Below are 26,174 nucleotides of genomic sequence, written 5' to 3' on the forward strand. Positions count from 1 at the left end.
TAGGAAAATGTTAAAATTTAGAAGTTATGGGTGTTTTCCTGTTATGCCTGGGGGCAATTAAAAATTTCTTTAGCTTTCCTGTTATTTGACAATGGGGTACAATTGACACTACTATAGCTGTTACAGAGTGAAGAAAGAAAAGAAAATGGGAAGGGGGGTATAGAACTTCCCACTGGTAAGCTCAAAAACTTGCTCAACTGTCATGGTTTGGTAGAAGTCCTAAGTCTGTGACAGTTATCTTCAAGGCAAGGTGCTTTTTACAGCGAAAGCTGTTATGAGATGACAACAACAGGTGATTTTGGTGGCGTTATTGTTCGCTGGCGGTGGTGATCGTAAACACTATCACGCGTAGTGAGAGGGAAAAAAAAAGAAATCCAGGATCTAGCAGGATTTGAACCTAGGTGCTTTAGATTGAAGTTTAGTATTCCACAACAGAGCCATGTCTGTGCAAAAAGACCCTGCAGAGGTCTCATGTTGAGATAGAAATCACGTATGTAAAATGGCATGGTAAAAGAGTAAAATGACAACCAGGCATTACATTTTGCAAATTTCGTAACAAGTGGGTGGTTTAAAGCTGCGAACTCATTACAAAGGGCTCAGCCGTAATTCTTCATTGTCATGCGGCACAGCGTCAACAAAATACACATAATGCCTTACAGATACGTAGTAGCTACCTCGCTTCTCCGTGAAATGAATAATGGCGTAGTTGGTACATTCTTACTTTGCGAAATTACGATGATTTATGGCATAGTGACTGCCTTGCAATTGTGCTTGTAGTGGCCGGTCCAAGAGACTTGAGAGCGGTCTCTGGAAAGTGTGACCGTGCTGCCTGTTCCGTACAGGCCAGGCCTTTTTTTCACAACTCCATTCTTGTTTTACATGTGCAGGCCTGGACGATATTATTATTCCATATGTGCACTTCTTCCTCAACAACAACATCGATGGCCACCACCTCCTCACCCTTGGTCCAGATGATCTCACTAGCCTCAACATTTCCAAGGTCGGCCACCAGGAACTCATCCTCGAGGCTGTTGACCACTTACGTCAACTGGTGAGTCCTTTGAGGTTGCTGAAGGCTAAAAGACAGCTATGTCTGTGCAAATATGCTCCAACCAGCTACTGTTTACAAATGCAGAGTTCTGATTTAATTATTGGTTCAAAACGACAAGCTGGGCGAGTTAATATGATAAAGGGGTACTGTAACCAACCATAAAAGGCGATATCACTCAGCCGTACTAATCTCCTGCATACAGACAAGACTCTGGGCAAGTGTGAAGCCCTGAAATATGTGGATGAGACGTTATACTGACATTCAATTGGATATTTACCTGGTGCACCTACTGACATTGAACCATTATGACATCAGGCTACAGTGTCGAATCTGGTGACTTCACGCACCAGTATGGCTAGTTGCGATGATGTCGTGTACCAAAAATTTCAGAATGGCTGCTTGTGTATGGCCAATGGAGCCATGGGGCAGCCAATAAAACGTCACGATATCTTGTGTGATGAGAGGCTCATGCCAAATTGTGACATCAGGGTACAGTAGGAACAGAAGTAGCTTTTACAAACTTACAACAAACATACGATGATTTTTTTTCAGGGTCTTTCAGGGGCTTACCAATACATTTTCTAGGCTCTTGGGGGCTTGACCTCTCATTTGACACAATAAAACCACTGAAAGTTTTCATGTCAGTCCCCCCTCCAACATTTATAGCTACAGTGCAGTGCTCGTGCTGTCAGAGTTTCTGTCCCTTATTCGCCTCGTGCTGTTATCCTAAATGTTATTGGCGTTTGGATCTATAGGAATCGATAACCCAGCTGGATGATGCGAAGCGGGGAGATGAAACATTGTTTCCAATAGTGGTGCAGTAGTCCAGCTACTGGACTTTAGTTATGTGCAGCATGCCCCGTAATTTCATGTTATTTGCTGTTGAAGTGTAGAGACTTCTACATGGACCTCCTTATTGAAGTAGTGCTAATAAGGTATTGTAGAACTATGTGTTGCATACACAAAGAAAGAGTGCTGTTTAAGACAGCCAACTTTCGATGAGTCTCCTGACAATTACCATTACTTGAACTCCGAAAAAGCAATATTGTTGCAAGTAAACCTTGAGGAGTTGTTACTTTTATCAGTTGTGCATGAAAATATACAAGACTAACGGCAGTTATCCTTGCTGCTAATTTACTCATTGATATTGTCGGTCGAATTACTTACTTGCACGTTTTCCCGCCGAAATGCGCAGCACTACAAGCTGATCACAGAGAATCTGCAGTCACTGGCCCTGAAGCTTGGCTGCAGAGCGCGCAGTGTTTACAATGAAATCAAGCGCATGACAACCACGGACCAGGATAACGTCGTGAACATAGCCACCAGCATCCTGGCCGATGTGTCAGAGGTCCTGCTTGCCGTCAAGTCTTTCGTCTCATGGCTGGACAGGTGATTACAGCGCTCGTCTTTCCTTTGTTGTTGTTGGTGCATCCTGTTCTTGCCTAATAGCAAAGCCTCTGTATAAAGCATGCACAGTCCAGATAATTATGCAAACAGCTACAGTCAGACCCTCGTATATCAAGCTCGTGTATAAAATATTATTGTATGTATCGAACATTCAAAACATTGCCTTGAAATATTTTTGATATATGAAGTCTTTTATGCAGTTGAACACCTTTATAAAGGACACTGATATAGTATGAGAGACACTGGAGTATAAGACAGTGGAGTATGAGAGGCACCAATGTGACTTTGTTGAAGTATGAATCGATAAGAAAATGTAAATATGGTACCCTGCTTATAAGAGACTCCTCATAAAGGGACAAGAATTTCTTCCCGCAACCTATCTCTTATAAAGAGGTTTAAATGTATCGAATTTCCTTTGTATGAAGCCTTTTTGTGATCTCCTTCAGATTCAATATATCTGAGTTCAACTGTAGTAAATGTAAGCCTCTGAAAGCCATATATAAAAGTGAAGCATCATTCTGTCACTAAATTTAGGGTGGATGTCTTTTGGTGCTAACTTGTGTCTTGTTGAATCTTGCTGAAAATTTCAAAGTGCAACCCAAAAGATTTTAGCTGAAAAATGTTTCTCCTTTGAAACTTGTGGAATGACCGGAGGATATACAAAAGAAGTTGGACAGTTTGTTAATACGTATTCTGTAACTTATGATGAATTTCATGTGCATTTATCAGTAAAATGAGCTATTGTAATACATGCATTTGCTCACAATAGTTATTGCACTGGTAGTAATTTAATCACCTTTAGTAAACTGAAGATTGTTAGTTGATGCTTCAGCCACTTTTTAATAAATTAATTAGTTTTTTATTGTCAATTGCTTTGAGGTATATAAATAACATTTAGTAACTGTGAGCACTATACAAGCTAGATTGTAAAACTAGTTTAGACCTTTTTATGAGTTTTAGTAGCAACTTTCTTGCACTTTCTACTACAATTCTGGCTTCATGATTGCGTGTGCTATGACGTCAATGCTGTGTTGAAATTTCAGTGCTCAAGACTTGTCTGGCACATTTTAGTACTGTCTGAGCATCATAGTAGCTAATGGAAGGTTACCTTAACCGGTACCTGTAGCATAATTAGATGTTTCCTGTAATATTGCAAGGTTGTTTAATGAAAACCTAAAGATGCCCTTTAATCATGTCTTGCATACTAACTAGGTCCTAATTTCCTTTGTGTATGTTCGTGCTGAGACACTTACAAAGCACTGTAGAGTGCAGTCCAGGGTTAAAGAAAACCTGAGCATGTATGGCACGCTACAGGCTGTGAGAAGAAGCAGTTTCAGGGCAGTATAGAGCCATTTATTGAGAAACCAGTGCCAAACGCTGCGAGTCTTTTACTGTGAACCTAGACGCTCGTAGTCACGCTTCAACAAGGTGTTTGCTGAATTCGCGTGCTCAAGTGTTCTCTTTAACAAGAGACCAAAGTGTACATTAGGCAATGGGCTGTTCTGTGATGCATGTTCTATACTCGGTTATAACCTAAGGAAAAGTGTCGGCTCCACCCAAAGCATCGCGGTCCCTCCCACAGGAAATTGCATATGTATTCCGACCAATAGCACCTCCTTATTTTGATGATGTGAAGAAAATTTCAAGTGTTTCAGAGAGTTGATTTTGCCCATACAGACACACATTTGTGTCGTTACCTTTAGCTAGGAAACTTGAGCATCCTGGTAGATTCCGTCAGGGATTATGACATTGCGGCTCAGCCAAACTTGACGTTTTGGTAGCAACGACAAACCTTTAACTTTTATTATGCATAGTGTTCTCATTAGCTGAGAAGACGTACATACAGCTCAAGTGGAAACCGTCCAGCACGACCTGTCTTTCACAGGTGAAGGGCAGACGTACCGCTGGTTCTGTGGGTGGAGCCTATATTTTTCTTTACTTAGGTTGTAATGACCGTAGTGCTTGAGCTTTCATCAAGTGGGCTAGTCTGCACAGGCTCTGGCTTCTGGCTGCTTGCAGGGCACCCTTCGAAGGCCAGGAGCGTTACACCAACATTCGACAGACAGTGCTCAAGCTGGGCATCGAGCTGGCGTCCACGGCTCAGCGAGACCATTTCGCAGCCAAGCCCTATGCCGTTATACAGAGCAGTGTGAGTGCTGTCTTCATTGTGATGCCTAGCTTGTATTTAGTCTTTCGTCATTTATTTATGTTCGTGGTGTTTAGTAGCCCTGCAGCCTGATATAATTTTGTTTTCTCGTCTCTGGTTAATACAAGAAGAAAAAAATGTTTTCTTGGCTGTAAGGGTAAATGAGCTTGTGGTAAAAGACAGCAGATAGAGCGAGTCTCACCTCTTCTCAGTAGTGAATTCTGTGGACTTTTGATCATTTATTTATCATGCTTGGCATATGTACTGGGAAAAAGAAATCTTGTTTCGAAATCGTGTTGTTGAGATCTTGGTGCCAGTTCCTTTTCTTTAATGTCTTTGTTCACTGGCATTCTGTGTGCATCGTATTGCTAAAGGATTTTTGGCTTTTTTTATGCAAAATACTCTTGATAATGTAATCATTTACTTGTCTTTATTCTCTTGTTTGGTAACAGTTTGGGATATTACATAGGCATTTTTACGTACACTGCACAGGTCTTGGCCATGCTGTATTGCATTTATTGTATATGGGTATGGCAATACCATAGCCATTATGCCTGATTCTCTCAATGTTACATTACTTAGTGTAAACAGCACCTATAAGCAATGTCATGAAGTTTAATCTCAACTGATGTCCTACTGTGATTGGAGAAATTAAGGTACGCAGTGGCATCGCGAGATGACTATCTGCTTCTCTTGGGGTATATTGAAACCATGTTCGTTGCCATGACATTTTGAGCTTGCCTGATGTTGGCAGGAGTCTACATTGCTTGTGCTCACTGGTTATCTATCTGCCTTGCATCTTGCTGCAGTGCTACAACCTTGCTGACATCTGTGATATCATCATTCAAGAGTGCCACGATTCTCTCATCATCCAGCCTGCTTCTCTTGACGTAGCCACTGTAAAGAAGAAGACAGATGAAGAATGGGTATGTTTGCCATTTCTGGATATGTTAAGCTAACCTGCAGAATTTCGTTCCTTGCTGCAGTGTCATTTGTAAACTGTATACACTTCTCTTCATGGAATTTATCCAATGGGCACAGAATATTACTGTATGCATTTGTTGTTGCACCTTCTCCTCATGAATTGAGAATTTTTTTATAATAAATAATGAATATATAACAAAGGTAGGATAGCTTTAAAAGCAACTTAGTTATGACGATGATTTGCTGCTTAGTGTGACCAAAAACTTCACCAGGATGACTACGCTTGATGTTTTATGTCTTAAGACTGCACTCTGATCGTGAAGCATGTATAGTGCGGAACTTGGGGTCAGCTTTGATTGCCTGGGCCATTGAGCACGAGCGCTTTTTACCCTCACCCAATATTTCACTGGGACCTTGTGGTTATCTGACTGACATGTTCATCCTGCTACGTAGCTGTGATGATGTGCCCAAGATTTGTTTAAAATACTGTGCCCAATGCTTTTGTACAAGATGATGCAAGACATATGAATCTATTCATTCAAACTGCTGTATTCCTGATTTGCTGCCAGGAGCTTAGGCTTTCATTCTTGTTTCATGGAACCACTGAGAAACAATTTGGCAGGTTTCTCGCACGCATTAGGGTCGCCACAGACGATTGGGGTACCATTGAGGTATGCGACGGGCACCTAATAGATGTACTCAGTTTGCGGCAAACTTTGGCGCAGTAATTTCTGTAACACCAATACAAGTTTGTTTAGGGCACTGTGCTTATTACTTCAGAGCCAGCTTGTTTATGAATTCAATATTATACAGAGGTCAGCATGTGTACTTGTGTGAGCTGGCGCTCTTTATATCACATAAAGAATTGAGAAGGCAGCATGGACCACATTAATGTTCTCTCTCTCGCATTCACAGGGCATGCAGATTAATTCATCTTACTCGGGCATCCATGTTGTCGGTGGAGTCAAGTTTCAGAGCCCAAGCCATCGATGCGGCAAAGTGGATGTTGGCGACGAGATTGTCCAGATCAACTACCAGACGGTGGTAAGCACGTTCCTCAGTTATACCTGTCACCCACTGGAGAAAGCATGTTGCGTCTGTAGTTTATGCTGCTCTCCTGTTTCAATCTCGTGTCAGGGTTTAACACAATGCTCCATTCCCTTTTGTATTAGTGACTGTGTGCCACGTGCTGTGTCTGCATCACATTTTATGTCTTGCATTCCAGGTGGGGTGGCAGCTGAAGCACCTCGTCTACATGCTTCAGGAGCACCCCACCGAAGTTTTGCTTACCCTGAAGAAAAGGCCACGACACACAAATATTTTGGGGCAGGTAAGCATTGCAAAGCATCAATTAACTTCTTTACTTAGTGTTGTTATATTCTTCATTAGTGCATCAAATATGGGTCTAGAAAAAGGATGAGTTTTGAGTTGAATATTTTTATTCTGCAAACACCAAATTACTATAAATGTTCTGCATTACATGTTCACATGAAAGCCATTTTCAGATATCATCTTCCATCTTGGGGTCTAATAGTACATGTTTCACAGTGGCCCCCCAAAAGTATTGTTCACTTGTTTCATGCCTTCCCATTTGCAGGTAATAGTGTTGAGGCCATACAGAATACCACTGAAAAAGGTTACCTATGGAAAGGTGATGTGGCCTGAGAATGGTGTCCAGCCAGTAAGCATTGAAGAAGTCTTTCCTGTAAAGACTCAGCAAGAGCCTTCGAGCCCAAGGCAAGCAAACCTTTGCTTTCTCTGTTGAGACACACATGAAGTGCTTTTGACAATTTTCGAGACTTTTTTACAATATTCTCTTATCAGCTAACAGCTAAGACATCTCTCTTCAGTTCACTTATACCAATTTAAGCTTTAGTGATTGAGGTGCACAGACTTACAAAGTCTGTTTGTATTTTCAATTAATGTCGGTGTTTTCTATCACTACAAACTTATTTTCAACAATGAGTTTGAAGGGGTAGCAATATTAGGCTTAAAAAAAATGACTTGTCAATTTAGTTGCATGCCTGACCTGTAGTGCCCTTTAGAGGATTTTTGTATTAACTAAGTTCACATGTTGGCTTAGTTTTGGTAACAGGTTTGTGTGTTACTTTTCTCCAGCCGGTTCTGCACTGGGTAATCGGGTGTGGTTGTACTAAGCTGAAATGCGCCTGTGCTCCTTCATACGCAGGGCTGTGCTTCGAGAGGTGGAAGACGACGACTCGGCGTTTTTGCCAGACGCAGCTGTTCAGAGTGCCACGTCGACGACAACTGCATCGGTCGCAGCACCGTCATCCATTCGAGCCCAAGTGTTTCCTCCGAGGTCGCGGGCTGCCATTCATCGGCGAGCCACAGTCAGTGGTGCATCCCCTACGGTCACAAAAGCACCCGTCAGTCTACAGGACTTGGTTGCCGGTGGAATCCCTGGTCTGTTTGGTGGTAGCTCGAAGAAGAAAGACGCAGTGTTTCGTTCAGTTTCTCACGATCCCGGCTGTCACGGTGCTGGTGGGAAGCTGTCCGTGGCAGATGGCTCTGGCGCAGAAGACGGGAAGGAGGCCGAAGCAACTGGGGTTGAACAACATCAGGAGAAAAAGCAAGAGCTGGCGTCAGATGCGGCCAAAGAAGCTCCCATGGTATCCAAAGGCAGGACGGCGTCTGACTCTGCTGTTGTCCCACTCGTAGGGAGGTCCTTTGGAATGGCGGGCACACTTTCTTCGCGCCTCAGAGAAGCCAGAGGCTCGACAACTGGGGGTGAGTCTTCTGCTATGTGGCCTTTTTGGGCAATGTTCAGTTGACTGTGCTAGGTGCTGAGTTTGTTTGTGTGTTCTCGCTGGATATTAAACCTTCCGTGTTATACAGCAAGTGCAGAGGACTGAATTTCAGACATTTTTTTTTCACGACTTAGGTCTGTTATCAGTTGACTAAAAGGGTCAAGAATTTAAAGACAACCTGAAAGTGTTGCTATTTCGAACGGGAATATCGTAATGCAGAGCACCTTGATGTCTTTTTCTTTCCATGTGCTGTGAAATGTCGAATAATGCTGCACCAACTGGCCCAGCGCTCAACCTTAGTGTGTAGAGAGCTGATTTGGTAGGCATGCAGGCTGAATTCGCACACTCGTACAAATCAGTTGGTTGCACTTTCTATACCACCTTATTTGCAGTGCCACTTGATCTCCCTGATCACTATTTAAATGGAATTTGCCACTAGTTTTATGTGGGAATCAAATGCTGCTTTAACTGTTAGATGAATGAATAGCAACAATCGTTGGAGATATTTCTTTCCAAGTGTGTCAGATTCTGTCGCATTTCCTTACTTCTCTTCTACATTGAAATTTCTGAGAAAATAACAATCGGCACCACTGTGGGTTCTTCATGAAATCAAGTCGAAAGATATTGCCATGGGAAGATGAAATCAAGGGAGAAGCTTACCGGTGCATGAATGTGTTGGTCAGCCCTGTTTACTCTTTCTGCTATTTTACTCTGTAAATACATCCTGTATGTACAATATTGTAAGCTTCAAATGGTGCTTCCAGCTAGGGCACTGGCTTAAGGTTTTCTGGTATCTAAGTGAACGGTTTCAAGGTGACCGAGTCTATAGGCACCTAGTTAGTAGTAGAGATCATATACAGGATAAACTTGGTATACCATTAACTCCTTGTCTTTTTCTGGGCATCAAACATGCCTCACAAATAATGTGGACCTCTGATCATCACATACCTTTTTTTTTTGTCCTGCAGAGTCCACAAAGCAGTCCAGTGGGCCCCCTGCACCAGCCTGTGGAAGTCGGGCTGTGGCTGATGCGAGGTCAGAAGTTGGAAGCCAATCGCCACGGGAGAGAAGGCTGTTTGGGCCGGGAACGGGCCGGCGGTCACCCATGGTCACACTCAAAGTTCCCAAAATAGAGGTCGGTGTACCCTTGAATTTAAATTAACGTTAAGGGTGAAAGGAACCAGATGTTGGTGATGAAGGATGAGATCTCATATAAGGCAAACTATTTCTGTCCATGCAATTTAACCCTTTGTGGTCTAAATTCTTTACCCACCGGTTTGTTCTAGTCTGAAACTAAAAAAAGTAAAGCTCAAGTAAAAAAAAAATTTACTTACTCTCATAAAGATGTACCGTAATGCAGAGAGAAAACGCATGCATGAATTAGCCGTGAGGGAGCTTGTCCCTCAGTGCATGACATTGGGCCACTGCGACCATGTTGTGTTGTTGGGAGGGGCCCGACAACGAACCGCAATGGGTTAAAACTGTAGTTGGCAGAGGGATATCTGTTGCACAGCATGTTCCGAGACTAGGGCCAGACAGATCTTTTAAGTAGCGCTGTGCTGAAGAACTGTACGAAAATTCAGAATAGTATAATTTGTCTGTACTGTCGGGTCCCACTGGAACAGTGACAAAAAGAGAAATTTCCTGAGTTATCCAATTATTCGGTTTATAAAGAACACAATAATTGTCAGAATAAGGTTAATGCTCACAAAAAGTTTGTACAAACAGCGTAAGCATATAGTAAAAACAATTTGGCAATATTGAAGTATAAGAATAGTCAGAATGCTACAGGACAGTACTTGTAAATTGAAAAACCAATATGTATGATTTGATGACGATTAACTAGTTTAGTACATTGTCACTGCGAACGTGTAAACAAGTTGTGCAGGTGCCTCCGAGCTGTTTATTCAGCGCTCTTTAACATGTTCTGGTGTTATTTTAAGCACACTTTTAAGAGCAAGCGAGAGAATGAAAGCACACGGCAGCTTGCTTTTATGAAGGATTTATTAAGTCTCTAATATTAGGCCTGGCATCTAGCACGTAGACAGGATAACCGCTGGTCATTAAGGGTAACTAACTGGACTCCCAGAGAAGGCAAGCGGGTTAGGGGGAAACAGAAAGTTAGATGGGCAGATGAGATTAAGAGGTTTGTGGGTATAAAATGGCAGCAGCAAGCAAAAGACCAAGTTGACTGGCGGAACATGGGAGAGGCCTTTGTCCTGCAGTGGACATAGTCCGGCTGATGATGATGATGATAATGATGATGATGATGATGATGATGATGTTAGTTTAATGTGGAGGAGTTACTCGTGCTGCAACGGCTCAGTTCAGTCAGGATGCTCACTTTGCGATGCCACACAAGTGTCATCAGTATTCGTGCCTGCATTGTGACAGTGCCTGACATGTCATGTCATCTGTTATACTTGCAGGATCTGAAGCACAATCACCTGCACAGTAGGTCCAGCAAGGCGAAGGCTCAGGAGACGCTGACAAGTGCCCAGGCTAACCCTAGGTAGGCGTTTTGCTGCGATTAGCAACTTTCTGACATTTGCTGAGAGTCTTCCACGATGTCTGTTCTGGTTATTGAGTCAACTCTTGCTGGCTTATTGAGCCTGCTTTGCACCGTTTCCGACTGGATTCTCTCGGCTGTATGTGGCCACACATGGTCAGCCACTCGTTCCCTTCAGCGCTACCGGATGGCGCTGTCCTCTGAACATCGCCACAGTTGTCGGAAACGCAGGTGGAGATGCGGGTATTTGGAGAATGGTTTAGATCAGTGCTGTTGCACTTGACGAGTGCATGCGTTTCGCGACAGCATTTCCCTGGCTTCCGTCATCTTTTGGTGCAGCCATCCCGCACATGTTCTTGGCTTTCATTACAACTGTCCGTGTTCACAAAGATGGTTCATTGGGTTGGATGATATTGCATCTTAGAAATGCTGCGGCAAGCACAGATGTGGACCAAGTGAAAAAAGAACAAAAGACAGCACTGATCAGTGTTGTGGCTTGTTCTCTTTATTTCTTTTTTTTGTCACTTTGTCTTTGTCTGTGTATTTCTAAGACTGTCTAGGTGTTCATGCCTTAGTTCATCCTACATCTGGTTGCACATCTGGATGCTTATACATCCAATTAGCAGCTGTTCTAGCTCTCTGCTGCTGTAACACAGTACTCTGAACATTGTCTGCTTGCCTTGCTGCTTGGATTCAGCTTGGTAAATGGCACTTTTAGCATGCACTACATTAGCAGCTTGTTTGTATATAATACTTGTACTCTCTACCTTGCCTGCTTATTGGTTGACTCATTATGTTTGTTAATGCTCAGTATATGTGTAAGTAGTGTGCATTAACCACACTGTGGATAGTATCTACCGCTCTGGTTACTGTGATGTGGGTGTGGTGTGTGGCATTTCATCAATTATGTAAAGACTGTATTTACTTGATTACTTGAGGGCTGCTTTTGAAATAGTTAAATTATTGTAATTAGGAAACTTATTCTTATAAGTGGGGCTATTCGCAGTACATTTGTTTGATTGATAAACTACCCTTGAATTGCGCTCCTCGTTGCAGTAGCGGTGATGCGCCTGGTGCAAAGATTGGTTTTGGTGCCAAAGAATCTCCCAAGAAGCCTCTTACCCAAGTGAGTAATATTCCGGGGTTCATTTCATCTTTTGTCCTTTATCTTTTCTGCATGTCGAGGTATCGCCGCACTTTTTCCAGGCGGGATTGCCTGCATGAATTCAGGGAGAAATAACTGCCATTTAAAATGAACTCTGTTTGCTCTTTTTCACGCACAGAAATTTTCTTTCAGAACTGCATGTTGTAAAGTAGAAAGCAACCAAATAAAACAAATGATTGCTGAACAGATTATAATAATAGCAAAGTAGATTACATATGTTCCCAATAGATTAGTTGTGTTAATGGAGTAGATAAAAAATTTTCACGAGGTAGGTTTGATGTGTTAATGAAGTAGGTTAAATGTTTTAAAACTGGGGGCTGTTTGTGTCACCCACCATACCCAAGGTATATCACCCTTTGAGTTGAGGAGCTTAGATTTAGTTTTTTTACGTGTATGCGTATATACGGTATTTACTCACATAATAGGTGCACCCACAGTTAGGTCCCGAGAAATCACATTTTTTTATTTCAGCACATAATAGGCGAACCCGGATTTTGCCTTGATCAGTAGTTCTGTACCATATTTTCAAAGTTGCAATTCGACACCATTTTACGTTGACTGAAGCGAGGAAAAAAAAAAAAAAAAGACTATAGCATAGTTGCGCCAGTTCCGTGGGCTCGCCGAGTGAGGAAGAAGGGAAGTTTCCTGGCTGTTGTAGTAACCTTTGCACCAACGCCGGCGTGTCTTTGGCTGTGTGCGCGCACTCCGCATGAAACGCACGATCGCGTCCTCGTCAAGTGCGCATTGAGTTTCATGTTGGGAAAGTGTCGTCGTTATCGCGTTCGTTACCTCATTCGCAAATTTGAAAGATTTTCGGCTTTATGACGCGAGCTTTTGCCTTCGCTGCCACTGTGCGGACTTGCACGAGCTCGGCGGACTTTTGTTGCCATTGATTTGCTGGCCACGAGCCCAAAATGTTTTATTACGTGCTTCTCTTGGATCAGTGCATGAGTGCGATTTTTTTCGACGCCCAATCTTCATGTTGTCTTGTATGAACTTCCTGCTACAACACGCCGAATCGTAGCCTTTGCCTAGGTAATCCCTGTTGGTGCTTGTGGTGGTCGCAGGCTATCAAAGTTACGGTTTTGTAGCGAATCCATGCAATTCTTTTCGGTGGCTATACTACACTTGAAGGAAAGGGGGCTTAGGTGGCACTTCTGACACTCAAATGGTAGTTCATGATTCAAATTCAATGGCTTGTATATGAGCTGAGAGCTCGTGAAATCAAACGGTCTGTACAGTTCAGCGCCCAAAATTTCGATCATGACTATGTGCATAATCTAGGTGACCTGAAATGTAATCGGTGAATTCCCACGATTGTGTCTTCTTTTCGTAGTTTTTTTTTCCATTGGCAACGCGGGTGTATCGATGGTAGTTTTTGAAAGTTTGAATGAGCACCGCACTGCATGCCCCAATTCTCGGACAAGCGATACTGCATGCTCAAGACGTTTTGCATTAGTGTAGCCAATGAAGCAGGTTGTTTCAGCTGTAGTGCGGATATTCGCGAGTTCGGCTGCGTGTACATTATCCGTATTCTGTACTGGTCGCAAATAAATATTTAGGAAATGTTACCCCGCGTAATAGGCGCACCCCGAATTTAGAGCCCGATTTCTTGAAAATGTAGTGCTCCTATTATGCGAGTAAATACAGTATATAAGCTAAGTATTCGATAAACAGAATTGATTTGAAAGCCTTTTTGCAGCTTGTTACTAAAAAAAACAGAGTGGCCTTTGATACTTTGGTAGGAGCTCTCAGCATTACTACGAATGATCACTTGTCACTCCATGTCTTTTTTACTTATAAGGGCATGTTATCGTTTTTGAATGCATAGGACTGTCATTGATTGGTCAGTGAGGAATGGTGAAGCAAACACATAGGGCTCAAACTGAAGAAATAGTGTTGAACTTTATTTTTATCCTCTATAAGGAGGAGTATAGAAAGATAATTTTTATGGATACGGCTGTCTTGCCTGAACGTTGCTTTGAATAAGCATGAAATATGGTAAATAATGTAAAATAAATCTTGAATGTGCTTACGGGAGCAAATGTTTGCTATCCTATGCATAAACTGATTAATTCAAGTTGTGCATTTCTAGTACTTTCTTTCAATCGCACTTTGTGTATCCTTTGAAATTCATACTAATTAAGAGATCGAATGTACTGATGTTAGCAAGAGATAACTAAATGTAATGCGAATTGCCATCGTTAATACTTGCCTTTCACTTGTTAGCTGCATTTTCCAACCCACATTGTCAAGATAAGTCAGTTGGTGTTGTGAATGGAGAACCATAGCACCAGAATGGCATTTTAGGGGCGAAGCTCCTTAGGGCGTGGGCTGTGCGTCCCCTGTAGCCTGTATGTAGCCACCTCTAGTTTAGTTCTTGCAGTGTTCACTAGATGACGGTACCGTCCCCATGTATCTAGCCACCTCTAGTTTAGTTCTTGCAGTGTTCACTAGATGGCGGTACCGTCTCCTGTATGTAGCCACCTCTCGTTTAGTTCTTGTAGTGTTTACTAGATGGTGGTACTTGTAGCTGATGATGAAAAGATGCAAGATGTTATAAACTAGAAAGCGGTACTTGTAGTTGATGAAAGACGCGAGATCTTATAAAATAGGAATGATGTCACATATGGCACGTGTCATTGGTTGAAGGCAATCGTTCGATTTAGTGCGGCGACGTACGCTAGGGGGAGCGATGTAATAAAATCGAGTGGGCAACTTGTACAGAGGATTCATGGTTTACCAGGTTTACCTCCGGAGCTTCGCCCACTCATCATCATTCACTTCGTGGATATGGCGGAATTTCTTTTATTGGATCGCTGGGTGAGAGAATACATCTGTCAGGAAAATTTCGGAGTATCTTGCGAAGCAAATTTTTTTTTTTCTGACGTCACCAAAATCGTTTCACTGTGTAATATAAAGATGACTTTGGGTGCCAACATAATTTTAAACTTGGGGCTCTTTTGTTAGAGCATCTCTTGCATTATATTTTCCATTATAATGACTAGCTTCATTGCATTCATTTGGCGTTCCGTTGGGCCAATAAGTGCGCTTCCCTCCCTTCATGAAAATTCATCATCGACAACACTAACACAAGACAAGAGTTCAGCTGAGTGATTTGTTTGGTGCAATATTCCTTGCTTCGACGCAGTGCCGGTGGCCTGTGGCTAGCATGCGTAAGTGGCTGTAGCATGCCTCTCCTTGAGTGGCCTTTGTAGGCAACACTTACATACTTCTTGATTGCGCATTGGACGATAATATTTACTCTTAAGTGCCCTGGTGTGGGCACTCTGTGGCGTTTTTGAGTTTGTTTCGTTGTTTGGTTTCGCTTGGCTTAGTTTGATTATGGGTGACATGCATGTGTAGAGACTGGATTTTCGTCATTCAAAAAGTGTTGCATTGTACAGCAGATGCTTACTTTTGCTGTATTTAATGCAGATCTTATCAACCTTCCACCTGTGTCTCAGAACTATGTCATTTGTGCCAGTTGTGCCTTTGCATTAGGCATGTTTCAGCAAAGGCATTAAGTATGTTAAGATGTGCAAAGATACTAGAGATCTGCAGATATCCGTGGCCTCTCCATCATACTTTATGCAGCTTTTGTATGATGAATAATTGATCTCAATCTGAGTTTAAGAAAACAGCACCTCACACTATATCTAGGTTGAGACAAGGATGTGATATATGATAAAAAAACTGGTTTTATGTCGCACAGTTGATCTTTCATTAGAAATAATTTTTCATTTTCGTCATTGAGCTGCACCCTCTTCAAAATTATGCTTAAACTTTATCTAATATGTTTTGCTCACCCATTGTTAGCTGAGCATTCCCATCGAACAGCAGTAATGTAGTGCGCAAAACTCATGCGCAAGAGCGTTTCGTCATATCTAGTAGTAGCATACGTCAGAACCATGCCTATCATTCTATTTGCATAAAAAAATAGTGGTCACATAGATTTGTAAATAATTTGAGAAGGAGACTCCTGAAAAAATTGAGCTAATGTTCGTGCTCCATAGCTTTGCACGAGTTGTGTAGGACGAATTGGTGGTGCTCAGAATCCTGTCTCTATTCATGTTTTATTTATTTGTTGGCTCAGTACTGAGCTATTGGGTACACTGTGCCTTGCAAGCATGGTTTTGTTTGTGCATATTGCTTGCTGCCATTTCTTCAGCTCTTTACGTTCAACTGCCTCTGCTATTGAGTGTTTTTTGTACTATGTAAGTCAGTAACAGTTTCCAATCTGGTACTTTAATTTATGTGAACACTAGGGGAGGGTAAAAGTTGGAACGAATGAACGTGCACAGAATATCCTCCTGATTCTTATATTTGAACTGCGCCTTGCATTATATGCCAGTCATAACAGCAATTCGTAAGGCAGATAGCTTTGCATGGCTTCATAAACTCGTTAGCAATTCATGGGTATTTTGATAACTGAAGTTTATCCCTGATACTTTTTCTTGTTGTGCGTGTAAGCTTTTTGTGTTCTGTGAACGCATTTATACAGCTCCCGGTGGAGTTAAGCAAACATGAAAGAAAAGATAAATAAACTAGCAGTGTAAAGAGCTTGTTAGTGTTTAAAGATAAAGAAATAGAAAAGATAAAGTTTAAAGATAAAGAAAGATAAGAAACGATACCAGAGTTTCTTGATAGTTTTTTTTTTGTCTTGCATCTTTTATGGCTATCTTGTATTTAAGTGATCAGAACCCATGCAGATTTTCACCCTGATAACCGGCCAACAAAGCGAAAAACCTCAATGTAGCAGTATTTGTCTGAAGTTGATTTGTCAGATAGCCGAAGGCTGTGGCTCAGATAAGCTACATTGTTTTATCTCTCATAGCACGAACCGAGACGGAACGAAAGAAAGTTGATTTTTTTCGGTTTGTGATTACTTTTGTACAGTTCTTGGACGTGGCGATTTGCACACAGATGGAAAGAAATGTAATGTAAGCATCGTTGCAGTTGTGGCATACGAACTTTACTAGTTTTGTGCATTGAGTTCACGCTGACTGCAGTAAATGCAACTCGCACTCGTAGAGAACTTTATATAACTGTACGCAGGCACACACAAATGCATCTACGCACGTATATGTGCAGCTTTTGTAAAGAAATGAAGCCACGGCTTCAGTGTTTGCAGCTGATTCATGTATGTTTAGTGAATGCACTGTTACATCGCTGCTACTCGGAACTTCAATGTTGGAGGTGAATTTTACGTACACACTTAAAATCTATGTGCCAAAAGTTCTCTTAAGATGTGAGTGCTCCCACGATTCAGCAAGATTCATGCTCCAAATGGCCTTGGCTTCACTTTGACAAAACCCATGAAATGAATTTTAGGATTGAGAACAGAGCGTGTTGTTAGTGTGTTTTCTTGCTTTTTTGTTTCAGCTTTGTAGATATTGCATTGGCATGAAACATAGGCACAGTAGGCATGTTTGTTTGACATCCATGAAGCCTCTGTTACCCTGTATCATGAAAGGGGAGGATGGTTTGTGACAATAATGTCCTTGGCTTATATTAAATCAAATTGGTTTATTTGGCATTTATAGCAGTATCAGCATACAAATGTACATGAAGAAAAGTCAGTTTCACGGCAAGGGTGAACCAATCTATGCTATGGCGACAAATTGTAATTTTATAGGAAGTGAGGCTGGTAGCTAACTCTTTTGGATGTAATCTCGCGTTACTCTACAAAAGGTCGCAGTTGCTGCTCGAGGTACCCTTCCTCCTTGCGTTTTTTCACGCTCGTTAAAGACGGGGGCGGTGTTTTCTCTCTGATTGAGCATTGGTTGGCTGGTCTGGCAGGCGGGGCGGGGGATCTTAACGCATGTACCTCAGAATGACGAAGATGGGCTGGCTTGTTTGATCGCTGCTTCAGCCATGTTGGCGCGCTAGTACAAACAGGTGGAAGGTAGGATGCATTGGGGTATCTTATCAATTTGGATTTTGTACACGACACGACGCTGACGGTGCCAGCAAAAAAACGTTGAGACTGTTCATATAATTGCCATCGCAATAAGACAAGAAGTTATGTAAGACAGCTTGCAGTTATTCTAGCGACTCACATCATTGTTATGTTTGTTCACATGTGTCCATTGTGTTCAGCTTTCTTGTGGTCAAGTTGCCAGTCTCATTGTGTGTGTACGTGTGCTTGTGTGTGTTAGGAAAGGCTAGGTACATGCCATATTCAACAGAAAAACCTATGACAGGGACTCTCAAAAGTGCACAGGCATTGATAGCAATCCTAGGGTGCTCCTCTTGGACAAATGAATGTTCTATGTTAAATGGATGGATGGATGATGGCACATTATGTGTCCTGTGTTGTTTTGCTCATCTCTTCCAAATGGTACTACTAAAGATAGATTGTTACCAACTGAACCCCAGTGGTCGATCCTCATAGGTGCATGAAGCAGCTGGCTTTGTGTGAGGCCTTTTGCCTTTGTTCTTTTGCAGTGTGTTCTCAAGTGTGCTAGCACTTTTCGCACGTCTCGTCTCACTTGTGTTCAGTGTTTTGTTGTGTTTGTTTTGTTTTGCTTGCCGTTTTCTTTGAATGCTTCTTTGCTCTCCTTTCTTGGCTGTTGGGGCCGCCGTGTTTGTGTTTTGTTTCACATACATTTTTTCCTTCCTTTTGGCATTTTTTTTACACTTGCCATTACAGCCTCCAGCCATGAACACAAAGACACAATGTTCAGAGAGCACACTAGGTGAGTGTGTCGATGGTTGGTACGCGCTGACTTTTTCAACCTTTTTGTCTTCCCCTTTTTAAATAATTTTGGCCGCTGCTACGGCATGAGTCCAATTTTTGCCAGAGTATTTTTGAACAACAAATTATTTTACAAAGCAGTTTTGCCTAAAGACATGTTTACAGGCACATGATAGGAATAGTGTAATGTTTCTGTGAATAAAGTGTAGTGTCGTCTTTCTTCCTTCTGGGACTACCCTTCGTTTAATTGTTATTTGTTTCCCTGTGTTCGCTTATGTGATGGTAGTGTGTATGTATGTGCGTCTTGTTTCTTTAAGTTAGCTCTATGATGACGTGCAGGCTGTTGGTCCTTGATGAGGCAAAAGACAGTGTATGTTTCATAAACACGTGAATGTTGTGGTGGTGTGTGTGAACATGCACAAGTACATGTGAGAGTTGGTCAGGGTGTGTCATTCGATGTTGCGTTTTGTACTTGGATGATTAACAAGAGCAGTGGGTCTTCATTTTTCTAGCAAACACGCAATGGGCATTTCGCAAAAGCATAGCTCTGAATTCGAAGTTGTCTTTGGTTGTGTAAAAAAAGGAATGTATACAAAAGTTAAGACGACAAATAAATTAGCTGAAACTTTGTTGCATTTAGTTGCAAACAATGTCTGCAAAAAAATTAAAAGCCTGCAGAAAAGTACAACGTGGAAGAAAAGAATGAATGTGTGTGTTTACTACTTGTTCGTGCATTCCGTCGTTTCTTCTCATATGGCTCTGATATTTCTCTTCATGCTGTTAGAATATTGGAAGTAAACCACTTATGCCATTATGCACCAAAGTTGTGTATATAATATACCAATAAATGAAATTATGCAGTCTATGCTATGATTGAAGATTCATGAAAATAACTGATTATGTAAAAGAGGCACATTAAAGGCACATAAAAGGGCACATTTACCAGTTGTATGCACTTCACCGACAGAAACGACTCGCTCAGTACTTTTCTTCTAGTCTCCACAATGATTAGGATCAGCCATATCGTCTCAGTTCTTGTACACATACTTATGTAACCTCTGGACATTTACTTCAGAACAGGTGGTTTTGAATTTAACGTTGGCATAATACCTACTAGCAAAGCAGAGAGTACTGCCATTGAAATTGTCGCATCACATGCATCATCATGGCAGGCTCGCACATTTTTTTTACCAAGTAGCTAATCTCACAGTCTGATTGCTAATGAGCTCATTGTCTGCCTTGCTCTCCCAGTCACATCTTAAGCAGTGCTCATTTCAATGCTAATTTCTAACTAGCTCAGTTTAGCCCACTTTTGTGTTTAGTGGGAAGATCTCAGAGCAGTAGATGTCGCTGAGATGTTCATATTTCAATGTCTTGTTAAATTACAATGGTGTATTTTTTGTAAGTTCAACATCTAAAGAGTAGGCTTGTGCGAACATTTGGGCCCTTCAAATATTTCAACGAATATTGTGGTACTTGAATTACTTCAATTTAGAGTCAATTTGATGAAAATTTTGAAGTATTTGAAATGAACGAATAAATGTATAAATACTAGTTCCTATGTAACCCCCTGTAAAGGTGGTTTCACTGCAGTGGAGGGATGCTATACCATGATTACACATACCAAGGCAAAATCCACACTGCCGTGCAGCCCCTCTTCAATGTTGTTACCTTCACATCAGTTTATAATTTTCTTAGTACTTTGTTTAAAATTTAAATATATATATTTTGCTGGTTGGTAGAGTCATTACAGATGTGTTCATTTCTTCATAGTATGTGACATTCGACGATTCAAAATGATTCGTCGAAATTGCCATTCTCTTTGAATTTGGTTAGAACCTAAAATTTACTATTTGCACAAGCCTACTGAAGAGTCATGAAGTCACTGCCATACATTCTATTTTCAGCTAATTTAACACGTAGTGTTTAGTCGTATCAGAGCCTTTCAAAATAGGCAGAAGTGCGTTTTTGTTATCCTTATTCTGAGTTGTACTTATTTTAAGTGAACTTTGTCAACAATGAGAGGCCAGGTCTGCACTTAATTCTGTAATCAAAACTTGAGTTATTTACAATGAGTGCATGCTAAACTTGGTGCTTCTCTGTCTGGCATGACTTTATGAAATTTATCATCAGCAACATAATTGCGATGGGAAAAGTGGCATTGTGTTTATTTCTTCTATTCGTTCCTGTTTGTTTATTCTTTTTGTAGAATAACATCTGAGCAGGCATTTTTATCATAGTACGCACATGCGGCCTTAGGGTAGGGAAACTGGCTGTGTCCCCGTGTCCATATGATAAGATTTCATTCAAGTCAGTAGCCAATGACATACATTGCCCACACTGGTGCTTAATGTAGTATGATGCCTCATTGTCTTTACTTTGCTTCGAGGCTAGGAGGTTAGCAAGCATGGTGCAAGGGCTTTTGAAGCCGCATTTGTTAATTTCTTGAAAGGCATTTGCATGTGGTAAAAAAAAAAACCGAGGGAAAAAAAAAAAAACGTTTCGTTAGAGAAGACTCTAATGTGCTTATGCATATCAGAGAGTCTTCTCTAATATGCATAGTAAGAGCTTCAATATGCCCTTAATATGCATAGTAAGGGCTTCAATGCTTTATTATTCTTGTATCTTTCCATCATTTCTGTATGTTCTTGCTCAATGCAATTTAAGTTATCGCACATGCTATCAGCAGAGCACATCTCAAGGTAAGCTCTGCAGGTCGTCGTTACACACACACAAAAATAAATTGGCACACAAACACGAAAGAGCACGATAAGGAGCAGGGCATCATTTTGACAGTATCCTATGCTACAATTTTTTTAAACAACTTTGAATTTGAGCAGGCTTCAAGTCATTGAAGCATTATATTCTTAGTTTCCTGTTCCTCGTGTTTCTGTGTGGGTTTTGTAATTCAGCTATAAGAATTTGCCCTCTTTAACCCCTTCCATGCCATAGACAAGCTGTGCTCTGCACGCGCATTTCTAGTGAGAATGGCCTAGGAATAGCTCAGCTCATCGGCGGTACTTACCCGTTGCTTGCACTGCCTTAGATGTTTTTGTTTTCTCAATTGGTTTCTGCTCTGAATTGCTTTTGGGTGTTTTCCTTCTTCTTTTTAACTTCGGTGATCGGCTTGAAACCCATTGTATTTTTAGGTGGAAAGGGTTTCCTTCATTATTTTAACTTTATTTCTCACATGGCGTTCAACTCAGCCATGGATGACCTGGCTTTGCCTCAGTATTTCGCTGCGCTCTAGTTGGTGGCAACGCTTATCGCAATGGGCAGTGAAAGCACGAAGCAGTTTTTTTGTGTGGTATAAACACTTTGGCGAGAGCCTCAAAGACAAAAATTCTGCCATTTTCGGTCAGAGTGGCACAGAAAGGGTAACATGCTGCTGAGATTGTTTGTGCTATGCTACCAGAACCAAAAACGAGTTGTTGTTGCCTCTAGTTTTAAGCGTGCTCTGAGCGTCCCCCCACTCCTGAGACTTGTGTTTATAGCGAGACTGTGCGTTATTGAAGCGAGGCCTTGCGTCTAACTGGGACTGTCGTTGCTGCTGCGGCTGCTGCCGTTATCTGCAGGGAATCGTGGGGTGCCGTGCCCGGAGCTGGGGGTGGCCGAGTGCGAAGGGTGGCTCCTCCGGCGCCGGTGGGGGGGGCAGCAGCACCAGCAAGCAGCGCCCCTCCTAGCAGCGGGGAGGACGGCGGCACCAGCGATGACAGCCCTTCCTCCCTGGCGCCGCCGCTGGGTCCTCCTCCGGGGTCCCCAGCTCTTCCTCTACGCCACTCCCCAGGTACGCATTTCATTTCTCTACGTTTTTTTCATTATTCGTCAATTGATTTATTTACAACAAATTGTTGTGGGAGACCAGGGGGAAAAAGCTAAAAAATCAGCTTGAGGATGTCCTGGCCGCACGTATTGCAGTGTAAATGGTGGTAACGAACAGAGAACAGAAAAATGAAATGCACACATAATATATTGCACATGACTTTCCTCCTCACAAGAAAGAAACATGCTTGCATAGACATTATAAAGGATTATTAAAAAGATTACTTCCTTTGAAAAACAATTGAAACGAAAATCAAGTAGACAGTATTCTTTCAGAGGCAAGTTTATGGTAAGGATATTGTAGTGAAAAGTCTCCGTAATGCTGAGAAAAGGTTTCCGGAATGCTAAAAAGCTGCTCTTTACTAATTATATTCAGTAAATCTGGTTGATGCGGTCACTACTCTGGACTGATACCTCATTAAATAATTACAGAGGTTTGATGGTATGTGTGCTGTGTGTTGCCATCTTAGTAAAATGGATATTCCAACATCATTGTATCACACTTCAAAAAAAAAAAAAGAAAAATTTCATTATCACTTGTATTCTTTTATTGCCGTGTCACCATCTTTTACCACTTTCACAGGTTGTACTGTTTGGTGCTTAATGACCGAGCAGATATTGTTCTTGTGTCATACAGTTCACAATGCATGAGCACTCCAAAGCAAGTAGTACAACCATTATCATACAAACATGCATCACATTCATACCCAGCAGTATTTAATGTTGGGCTAGTCGGTGCATCTTCAATGTCAACAAAAAGCTGAATAAAAAAAAATTGGCCCTGTATGTGCATGTAATCTGCAAATGTCATGGAAAGACGATAGTCTTGCGTGTGGAGAGAGTGCACAAAGCATTTCTTTGATGTTCTGCGCAAGAAAATCGGTGAATGGTATTCCGGAGGCGCTGCGCTAGAGTGCCTCGAGCGTGCAGCGGAGGCGAACAAGCGCATCAAGTCACGTCACACGTGAGACATGAGTGCCATCTGTCAGTTTTTTTTTTTTGGAAACAAAGCGTGTGCGCCGGTCTCAGTGGTGATAAGGTGTAGAACGCAAGGTGACGGGTAGGGGCCACCATCGTGTCTTCTTATCAAAGCGTTGGAAACACTCGCCTTTCCGTGCAAGTGTTGCATGGTCAGCGCAGCGTGATAAGCGCTACGGTCCTTAGAATTACTTATGTGTGCCTTTTCTAGTAAAAGTATATACGTATTGTTATGGTGCCTTAGATATGCACGATAATTGCTTTTTAATTGACAATCACACACGTATAAACGCTGTTCCTTGAGCAACATTGGTGGTCGCTGCGGATGGGGTCGGCCGTTCGGGGTATTGGCTGGTGCTGTTTAAGGTACCCGGTTCGTAGTAACGGTAGACAAACAGACAAATGTACAGACAGACAGACAGACAGACCAAAGTTTTTGCGTCGAAGGTCCCCAAGAAAGACTATCGTCTTTAAAAAAGTAAACGAACTAGTATACAATGAATGTTCGCTTAACGATGAGCCATTGTGATGGCATTCCAGTGGGGACAAACATGCAAACATATAATGTCGTATACATAACAGTGTTCTCCATAGCTCAGCTTTACTTGCTAACGACAATGCCATCAAGAAACATGTGTGGCAAGAAAACTTGGCTGAACGTTTGTTGAAGCAACCTGTGTACTTTCCTCCTTCTTTCTTGGCAGTGTGCCGATCGCTTTAATGTTTCCGATTTGCTTTCAGGACCAGAAAGCAGAATGCCTGCTGTATGTGCCTGGTTTTGTGGTGTCCCTTGCGCCCGACTGTAAATCTAAAAACTGGTAAGAACCTGGCTAACAATGATAATATTAATAGTTTCATTATAATGACATATCGGGCATCCTGTGCTGTGGCTGTTTGTTGCTTTTTTGTTTATTGCAGGAGTTGGGAAGGGCTAACCTAAGGTCTTAGTCGTTAACGTTTGTTGGAGCCATGTATGGTGTCACAGGCCCGAATGGCGTCTCTCGCGTGAAAATTTTGGGAAATTCCTGCTGTCGTCCTGTAAAGTCTGATTTATGCACCCAGTGAGTGTTCTGTTTGCATTGCAATTACGGCAACAGCGTCCATCGTCAGACAGTGCTTCCTCATCTTTTCTCAAAAATGAAGTGCCAGTTACAGCCTATGCTGCTAAAACTGCTGGCACCTTTTTTGAAGAGAAAGTGACTGCTCCATCATGCTGTCTCATGATGGATGACAAGTTACTGCAAGGTTCTAAGGTGAAATGTTGATTAAATTTATTACATCAGGACAACTCATCTTGGGAAGCTTTGCCAGGTAGACCTAGATTAAAGCTTTCTATCAGGGGTTCGTAACATGCCAATTATTTGCTTCTTGTATTCTTCCTGCTTCTGAAAAGCAATATCTTTTTTTCCTTTTTCCTGTAGTGCCTTCAAGCTCTCCAACTCCAAAAACACTTTTTATTTTGCAACAGAGTCCACGGCAGATACATCAAGGTAAGTTGGGTATTCTTACAGCTACACTTTATCTGCTTCATGAAATGCCTGTGTTCATCTGTTCTTGATATTTCTGGCTGATGAAAGATTTCCTTGTAAATAGCTTTAAACAATTTTTGAGGTATTTTTTTATTGAACTGGCAGTTTTAAAACCCAATGTGCTGGGTATGTTCTCTGGTATGAATCCTTTTTTGAAATCTGTAGCTACGGTTTTAGTGCAGCCCTTGCTGTTATCGTTTTCATCCCTAAACCACATTTCAGCAAGGTAATGTTGCTTCATTTACTGGCAGTTGTGATTTACTGTGGCATGAAAAATCCCATAAAAAAGGAATTGTAGGTGAAATTCAGTTGTATTTGTTCGAAACATTAAAAAACTAGAACAAATATAAATGCTGCCCGTGCTGCGAGTCATGCTGGCATCGAGGGCCTTACCCAGATATGTGTGTACGCAGTGCGGAATAACAGGGATCGGCATCAGCTGCTCTTTATTCTCGTTCCTGGAAGCTTGAAATGTAATTAACATCGCTGAAGTGATGCAAGTATCATTTTATTCTTTTTGAGAACTGCTAGCAGCGCTCTTTTCTCATCTTGAGCACTTTGGACATGGTTGCCAAATAAGTGTATGCTTAACTCAGGTTGCCTGGAGAGAATATGTATAAGAGTGCGAGGGGGAAAAAAGAAAGAAAAAGTAGTGAAGCTTGTAAGATTGCACTATTTAACACTTCTGGTTACCCACTCTTGTCTTTCAGATGGTTAACCAAGCTTCAGCAGGCGGCCAAACTTTTCCCCAATTCCGCAGGTAAATAGACAATACTTCTTTGCTTCTGCTTGCTTTGAAATATTCAATAAAAGTAGACTGCAACAACATTTTGCCTTGACTTTAATTGATGACTAGTGTTTAGTCCTCTCGGAGCAATCTTGGCAAAAGCTGTGGGGGAGGATGCTTTTTTGTCATTTTTATCAGACGTGTATCATAAAGACAAATACTACTCTAAAAAGTGATTCAGCATGAAATGTAAGGCATATTGTTTAGAATGAGGATTTTTAGGAGGACGGATATTGAGCAAATGGATACAGAGTCAGCATGACACAGTATATTTTGTAAGAGTGGCGAGGTCTGGTGATTTACGATATTGGCTATGGTATAGGAGTGGAGGTGTCATGCTTCGAAGCTGGCTCTATTTTCGGCTGTGGTGGTCGCATTTCAGGGGGGT

General features: G+C 41.7%; 1 protein-coding gene across 4 annotated transcripts in view; it reads left to right on the plus strand.

Annotated features, from left to right (window-relative positions):
- The window catches only part of LOC119174688 (uncharacterized), a 41,474-nt gene that overhangs the window by 4,712 nt on the left and 10,588 nt on the right, over positions 1-26,174 (plus strand). Inside the window, exons 2-17 of one of the 4 annotated variants that reach the window (XM_075895243.1) lie at positions 888-1,051; positions 2,247-2,440; positions 4,454-4,607; positions 5,414-5,530; positions 6,444-6,572; positions 6,754-6,858; positions 7,126-7,265; positions 7,717-8,276; positions 9,265-9,431; positions 10,726-10,808; positions 11,862-11,931; positions 18,626-18,671; positions 22,246-22,457; positions 24,212-24,288; positions 24,892-24,960; positions 25,710-25,759. In XM_075895243.1, the coding sequence (XP_075751358.1) occupies positions 888-1,051; positions 2,247-2,440; positions 4,454-4,607; positions 5,414-5,530; positions 6,444-6,572; positions 6,754-6,858; positions 7,126-7,265; positions 7,717-8,276; positions 9,265-9,431; positions 10,726-10,808; positions 11,862-11,931; positions 18,626-18,671; positions 22,246-22,457; positions 24,212-24,288; positions 24,892-24,960; positions 25,710-25,759 (2,337 nt within the window). The remainder of the gene's footprint in view (positions 1-887; positions 1,052-2,246; positions 2,441-4,453; positions 4,608-5,413; positions 5,531-6,443; positions 6,573-6,753; positions 6,859-7,125; positions 7,266-7,716; positions 8,277-9,264; positions 9,432-10,725; positions 10,809-11,861; positions 11,932-18,625; positions 18,672-22,245; positions 22,458-24,211; positions 24,289-24,891; positions 24,961-25,709; positions 25,760-26,174) is intronic. The other 3 variants (XM_075895244.1, XM_075895245.1, XM_075895247.1) reach the window with 3 other exon arrangements.

Source organism: Rhipicephalus microplus, chromosome 5 (assembly GCF_043290135.1).
Source record: "Rhipicephalus microplus isolate Deutch F79 chromosome 5, USDA_Rmic, whole genome shotgun sequence".
Taxonomy (NCBI): Eukaryota; Metazoa; Arthropoda; class Arachnida; order Ixodida; family Ixodidae; genus Rhipicephalus; species Rhipicephalus microplus.